This window comes from Aptenodytes forsteri, unplaced genomic scaffold, assembly GCF_000699145.1.
Source record: "Aptenodytes forsteri isolate BGI_AS27 unplaced genomic scaffold, ASM69914v1 Scaffold305, whole genome shotgun sequence".
In the NCBI taxonomy this organism is placed as follows: domain Eukaryota; kingdom Metazoa; phylum Chordata; class Aves; order Sphenisciformes; family Spheniscidae; genus Aptenodytes; species Aptenodytes forsteri.
Window position 1 is genome coordinate 354906 of NW_008794904.1, and position 7994 is coordinate 362899.

Consider the following 7994-nt stretch of genomic DNA (forward strand, 5'->3'; position numbering starts at 1 on the left):
GGGCAGGGACATCTTCAACTAGATCAGGGTGCTCAGAGCCCCGTCCACCCCCACCTTGAATGTTTCCAGGGGGATGGGGCACACCACCTCCCTGGGCAAGCTGTGCCAGTGTTTCACCACCCTCAGCGTAAAAAATTCCTTCCTTATATCTAGTCTATATCTACCCTCCTCTAGTTTAAAGCCATTCTCCCTTGTCCTGTTGCAACAGGCCCTGCTAAAATGTTTGTCCCCATCTTTTTTATAAGCCCCCTTGCAGTACTGATAGGCTGCAATAAGGTCTCCCCAAAGCCTTCTCTTCTCTAGGCTGAACAGCCCCACTCTCTCAGCCTTTCTTCAGAGGAGAGAGGTTCCATCCCCCTGATCATTTTTGTGGCCCTCTTCTGGTTCTTTAGAAGAATTCAACACTTCCCTAACTATGCATGGTGTTGTCAGTAGGTTTTGCTGGAGGAATATATTAGAGCCAGACCTGGACTAGCACTAACTGCTTTTGAAAAAGATCGACCTTCCTCTTTGTTATACTTTACATTTATAACTTCTGCCATGAGTATAAAGTGCATATTACTTATAATTTCGGAAGACTAGATTATATGGATGCCTACACTTTATATTTTACCAGGCTTGGCCATATAAACTTCTTTTTTAAACTGCTGCTGTTAAGTCCAACTTAGCATTTGATGCTTTCATTAACACTGTATAAAGAATAGCCAGATTCCAGCCAATCATCATGAGCTGTATTTGCCAGTACAGACCTGAAATAGGATAAACATTTTCAGAATAGAAGCAGTGGTTAGCTGAATGTTGTAGCTTTAAGTTGATATCTTTCATTATTTCAGTGAAAGAAAGAGGTATGCTGAAACATACTCTTTTTCAGCTGCTCTACTTCCTCTGTCAGTAGCTACCATCATTCAGCCTGTAACCAGTTTGCAAGACCATGCATATGCAAGACTTGCATATGCAGACCACGTAGCATGGAGACTGGACTTCAGTCTCATACAGGAGAGGTAGCTCTTTGGGAATGTTTTTGGATGGGCTTCCAGCTACCGTTAAAACTGATGACATGGTGCAGACCAAGTGATGTAACAGCATGGCTGATTGGCAACTTAGGCCTCAAGCAGCTGTGGTTAAGAACGGTGTGTAAGAATCCTTTTCATTTAACATTTGATAGTGTGACATTATTGCATCAAGACGTGCACATATTTGTGGGAAAATCACTGATGCGGATACTTAACACATTTGAGTAAATAGGTTGCTATAGTAGAATTATCTCCAGGCTGGCGATGCAGAGTATTCAGAGAAAACTGAACCAAATTTCTGCTGAAGGCCTGGAAGTTCTCATGTCTGAAATGTCACTGAAGTTCTGTTCCAGGTGGCACTTCATTAGCTGCTCTTCATTTTCTGTCCACCATATACTTATGCCAGCTGTTTCTGTTTGCTGCTGTAATTTACATCACATTTTCTCTCCATACAGTTGTTTACGTAAGCCCAGTGGAAATCAAATGTCAGCTTCATTCTTATTTCCAACCTTTTTCTGTAATACCATCCGAAAAGCAAATTTTACAACTAAATGAGCTTTTCTGAGTCAGTGCCACTATAATTAAGCAGCTTTCTTCAAAGTAGCTTTGTAATGTTTTTCCTCACAAATGTTTCCATTAGTTTTCTATTCTCAGAGGCTAAACTATAAAGTCACTGGTTTTCAGAATGTTAATGTTCTTTAAAATTGAGTGCTGCCATTTCTTTTTCTATAGAAATGTAGTTTTAGCTTCTGTAAATTAGTCAAAATGTATCCCAAAGCTCGCCTCTTTCTATCATTTTCTCCATATCTTATTCTGTATATGATGCAGTTTTTTTACTTTTCTTAACCTCTTCCTCTGTAGTAATATATAAATACGTAGCATCACTATGAATACTGTTCTCAAAATTAAGACACAAATTGTTATTTGTAATGTTAATTTGATTATTCTTTATATTGGCTTATTAAAAAAAGGGTACACCTCCTGAAAGGTCCAGTTTTCTGCCTTATTTTTTCTTCCTATGCTCTGATCAACACCGTGTATTTAGTTTTAGAAAATATTTTTGGTACTGGGATGAATTACAATCTTTTGAAGATGCTTATGACTATACTGCAAGGGAATTAGAGCAGGCAAAACGTGAGACATTTTTAACTGTAGAAAAGTAAAGTAATTTTTCATCCACAAATATAATTTTATTGCCATAGATGAGCAAACCTAGTAATGGTGGAAAATACTAAATTCCTTCTCATGAATCAGATTTTTCTCCTTGATCATAAAATGTTGGATTTATTGACTTTCCAATTTCTTTGTAAGTTTCATATTATTAGACATTTTTAAATTATGTTTGTTGGTATTGAGTATATTAAACAATTATATATTATGTAATACATTTGCTTTATCCTCTAATTATTCCACATGTTAGCATTGTACATAAAGTTTAGATATCTATCCAACAAATTTGAAGAGCTATCTTTAACAGAGGCTGATATCAAGAGCATTTGTTTTGATTCCTTTTTTAACTATGTAATGACAAGTTTTCATTGTGATTAATAATCATAAATGTAGTCTTCATAGTAATGAATTTTGATTATCTGGATGTGTACATATGGCTATATGACTGAAATGGTCTGTTATCTGTAATTTTTACTCTCATTTTTAAGTAACTCAGTTTGAGGTTCCTGTCCTGTCTTTTTTCATGGTTTTAAATTCTATTCATCTGTTTTGGCTCTGAAGCGAGCCTGGGTAACCTCTAAAGCAGAGTTATGGTTCTGGCAGTTTTAAGATACTAAGGTACACTCATGTCTTAGACTTTGCAGTCTTAAATATAAATTTAAAATTTCCACTTATTTCATGTCTCCCCTAGCTTTCCTGCTCTTGAATGTATATTTGTAAAGCATGTTCATTTTGTTTGATATGATTCTGTTGGATTTAGTCAGGGTTTGGATTTTCCCCCGAATCTGAATAGATTTCCCCCCCCCCTTACAGTAGTCAAATAAAAGTTAATGTAGTGCAGGTTTTTCCATTAGAGTCAATACTTGCATTATTTTTGTAGGTAAGTGGGTGAAAAAAAAGTTTGAGTTCAGTAGGTTCTAGCACATCTACTAGATAATAAATGTACTTTCTCAATTTAAAAGGATATTTAAAATATTTTTAAGATAGTCTAATTTTTTTTTTTAATTGTGTTTTGTTTTAGGTTTCCCAGGCTGGAGACTTGCTTATTGAAGTTTACGTGGAAAGAAAGGAGCCAGACTGTAGTATTATAATCAGGGTTAGTGTATAGAAGTGATACAGTGTTTTTACTAAGCACTTTCTTATGAAGTATACCGAATTTATTTTCATACATGTTTTTATATAATTACATAATGAAAGTATGAATTTATATCTCTCACTATTCTTTTAAATAATCTTTTTTTTTTTTTTTTTTTAAATTTGCTGTGTTGCCTAAATTTTGTAAAGACTGCATTTTTAAGGAGACTGTTGTTATTACAATTTTAAAGGGGAGATGTCCTCCTTTAGTTTTACTACGGTATAGAGTGATACAAATTCTCACAGCTCTATGGCTGCAACTCACAAGACCATTAACAAGTACACAGTGAATGATGGTTTTATTCAGTAGTACAAGGCCATTTAAATGACCTTCCTCCTGATTTTTCTTTTTGCCAGTGGCTATCTGCTTTCCTTGAGTGCTAAGAAACCAAAGCTTATTACTTACTATAATTGAGATTTTTCAGCCTTGTATCTGATAGCATATTTTAAACACACTCATCTCCATGTAGTAGTGCTCTATTGTTTGGATGCTGAGGAAAAAAAATTCATTTCTATGAAATGTCCTGACAAATGACAGATATTGTTAAGAAGGAAGTAGAAAATTTAGGGCAATGCATTATTTTTTTTTTTAAAATGTTATATCTCTCTGTTTCTGTTTCCTTTTTGTTCTGTTCAGCATATGACTCTCAAACACTTGTGTTTGTACATATATGTGGTGTACATAGATACACACATACATACATACAAGCACATAAGACATGCTTTTTTAAATAGGAATAAAAATGGGAATATGCATTGCTAAGATAAAAAAATGGTACTTCTGTAATATTTACCTTCCCATACCCAAGAAAACATGTCAAGATCTTTTTTTTCCCTTAATTTTTCAAGGGTAGAAAAAAGGAATTTCAAGTTACAAAGTTATCAGTCAGCTGAAAATTCTAACTTCGATTTCATGGAACAAAATAAGGAAAGCATGCTGGAGTCTGATAAATAATTTATGCATTTCCAACTCAGTATATCTGCTTTTTTTGTTTGTTTGTTAAGTCAGTTGCAGGGAGAAAGATTTTGAAAAAAATAAATCAGAAATCGGGAATTGTGTAATACATTAAACTGACTCAATTTATATTACAGGTATCACCTTTGATGGAAGCAGAAGAATTAACTAATGATGTTTTAGGAATCAAAAACATTATTCCCAACAAAGATGATATCTGGGCTGCTTTTGAAGTACTTGAAAATGGAGAACTAGGTTAGTGACACTTAAATTTATGCACGTTCATCAAATTTTGTTGTTCTTATTTTTCAATACTTAACATAATTAAAAGCTTAGTTAAAGAGTTACTAAAAAGGTTATAGAAACAAAACAAAAGTTAGCCTTCATGCCATTGTTTTACATTTGAGACATCTACATGATTTCTTTCTACACTTTGCCAGAAATAATGTGATTAATTGTTTTAAAATACTTACAAATTGGGGGCTGAAAAAATATTCTTTATATTACTCTGCTTTGCAGTTCATTAGTCATCAGCTATAGAAAAGTAGGTCTTACCAATATGTCTCAAAGAAGAAACTTATTTTCATTAGAATGTAAGCTGTTGATTTTATAAGGAATAATGTTTTTCAGAAAATTAAATGAGAAACTATATGTAATATCTGGGAAAAGGATCTTTTTTATTATTTAGTCAATTATTTTCTGTGTGTAGATGAAAAAGGAGGCATAAATTTGTGTAATCCTGTGTTTATGGCACGTGGTATTATGGCATATTTAGCAGAATCTTGAAACATTTGTTTTAAATATGGTTCTGCTGCCAACAGGACCAAATGTCACACAGTCACAATATTCATGAACTGTAAAGAGGTTTTAACATTGGGAGTGCTTTATGCATGCTGGCACTTGCACTTTATTATTAGAGATACTTAACATAAGGTAATAGGTTTTTTTTTTTTTTGATTAAAACATTGTATTTCTATGAATACTCACTAATGTAATCTGATTTTTGAAGAGCACATGGGGGACAGGAATATGCTTTTAGTAAAAAGCAACGTCTATTTGCACTTAATAGTAAGTTGCTGCTCTTAGTATTTTCATGTTACAGAAGTGGGCTGTGGACTAGTTTATTTCTGTAGTGAAGATACCTATTTTCAAGTTAAGGAAAAAGAAAAAAAACAACTATAAAAAAATGGAGGAAACTAAGATTACTAAATGTTCCAAGATTGTTTGAATAGTTTTGTTGTACTTGATTTTCAGATGCGCTTACAATAGCCTCTTTAGATTTACTAGTATTCCTGATATACTCAGTCTTGACCTTGGCAGTATCAATAACGAGAATGGAATTGCATTCTCCCTTTTGACTTAAAATAAATGATCCTGGTCCCTCTTTGCATCTTGTACTCTTGTGGTGATGCTGTGTAGAGTTGTAACATAGAGTTCATTTCCAGATTCATAGATGTGAGTGTCACCTGACAAAGAATGCTAGCATCTATTATCTTTAGAAGAGTCCTGATAACTCCTACAAGTACTCTAGAAATCCTATTTCTTTTGACTGAGTAATGGAAAAATTTGAGGAGGGAATTTTATTTTCTTAAACTTGATATATAACACTTACAGGCAAATGAAAACTAAACCAGATATGGCCAAGAGAACATAAAAGTAAATACAAAAGATAGACCCCACAGCAGCTTCTTGAAGTATTTGTGTGCAACAACTAGTATTTTAGTGTGGGCTAGAAATGTTGTCTAGCTAATGACTGCGGAAGATTGGCAAAATTAAGCTTAGACTGAGACACAACAGGCCCTATATAGGACAATAAATATTGGCAAGGGATTAGAGTGTATCCCATTGAAACAGGAGTTTACAACGCAGAGTAGAAGTGGCATACTGGTTTTTTAAAACCAAAACAAACAAGCAAAAAGCAAAGTAAATAAAGTTCTAATTGAGCACCTGGCTCCAATCAGTAGAGTCTGTGCTAATGAAATGTCTGCTTCATGGACCCCTTTCTGGAAGAATCTATGCATCAGAACAGGCGAACTGAATTAATAATGTTGAAAAATAAAAATAATGCGTGTAGTAAGTGGCGCTTAATCAGGAAGACTCCTGGGTGCTATGGCTGAATCTAGCAGATTTTCAAAAGGCTGAAACACAGAGAAAATAACAGAGGAAAAACAGTCCTGTGCAGTCTTTGGTCCAAATGTGACACTAAAGAACTAAATATCTACTTGAGTCTTTGCTGCAAGTTGATCTTACTAGCATCATTTAACACCATTGAACATATTTGTAAATGCCTTAGATTACATAAAGTTGAGATTCTGACATGTCATGACAGAAACAAAGTTTGCATATTTTTTTCAAACGTACGTTAATGATCACAGTATCTTTCTGACACAAATGAATTTTCTGCTTCTGTTCCTGCCATGGCCTGGTACCTGTCCAGTGCATGGTGGTATTCAGTTTGTTACACTCAATCCTGAAGTTTTATAAGAGTTATTTTACTTTTCAAGATATACTGCCCTGAAAACGATCCCTGAGAAGTCAAGAAAATTAGAATCTTACATTTTCTAAAAAGTAATTTTCTCCTGATAGTTAGCATTGTTTAACATGAAAATGACTGGTTTGGGATATTTACCAGCATATGATGACCTAAGTAAAAGGGTAATTGGACGCATGTATTAACTGCTTGCTGTTCAAAATACTAAAATTGCAATATTAAAAAAATCAACCAAATTATTTGCATATAGAAAAGTTGAAATAATTGATAATTTTATCTAACCTAATGCAGAATGTTCAATACCATATGCTTTTACAAAATAGGGTGTATATTTTTTTAGTAATTTGTGCTTGATGGATAGTTTGTAAACGAGCTGTGTTGCCAGTAAAATAGCTAATGCATTTCAGCATGATGATTTATGTACCGTGTAATCCATGATGACAGATGGTCTTAAATGTAACTATAAATAAAACAGTAGGTGTTTACTCTGGGAGTGCTGGTGTTCTAGGAAGATGTGGTGATTTGCCAGTGTTTCCTGCCTTAGATTTGTAAAGTTCTTCTCCTTAAAATGGATTTTTCTGTCTTGTACAAAGGCAACAAATTGTTTTAACTTTATCACATCAGCGTCCACAGTTTCCCAAAAGTTGAAAAGAAATTTTAAAAGTTTGACCATTTAAAACAAAAGTGCCAGAAGAAATGGTGTTATAACACAGTGATTGAGCTGCTGTCTACAGAATGGTATTTTTGTTAGGCTGCTTTGTTGTCATGTCTGAATAATAAAATCTCTGTATAAGTGTATAACAAGTCTGATAGGTAAGGTAGTTTTTTTGCATCCCAAAATAGCAGTAGTTTTTTCTGTCACTTAAGTGTGTTATTTGTGGCTGCTGCTTTCTGGAGCTCTGGTGTGCTTGTGTTCAGGAAAATGTGTTCTGCTAGAGTGTAGTGCTGGACAGTTCCAAAGCAGCTGTTGACATTTCATATTTGTCTACCCTAGCAGAAATGAAAAATGAGATTATGGTGACATACTTTTCCTCTCAGTACTCAAGAGACACCGGGCTAGACTGCCTGACCCAACATGACAGTGTCACACAGGTGTGGCTTTCCAGGAGCTGTACCCAGCTCTTCTCAAGGCCTGACCCGCATAAGTTGGTATGCAAATGGGAACTCAGAACTTTTGGAAAAATCTCTCTTTGGAGATAAAATGACACTTGGATCCACTGCTCTAAGTTAT

The 7994-nt window shown here is 34.4% G+C and overlaps 1 protein-coding gene across 1 annotated transcript in view; it reads left to right on the top strand.

Annotated features, from left to right (window-relative positions):
* Positions 1 to 7994, top strand: part of ARAP2 (ArfGAP with RhoGAP domain, ankyrin repeat and PH domain 2) — a 130051-nt gene that overhangs the window by 91743 nt on the left and 30314 nt on the right. Inside the window, exons 24-25 of the mRNA XM_009275152.1 lie at positions 3205 to 3279; positions 4410 to 4527. Coding sequence (XP_009273427.1) covers positions 3205 to 3279; positions 4410 to 4527 — 193 coding nt within the window. The remainder of the gene's footprint in view (positions 1 to 3204; positions 3280 to 4409; positions 4528 to 7994) is intronic.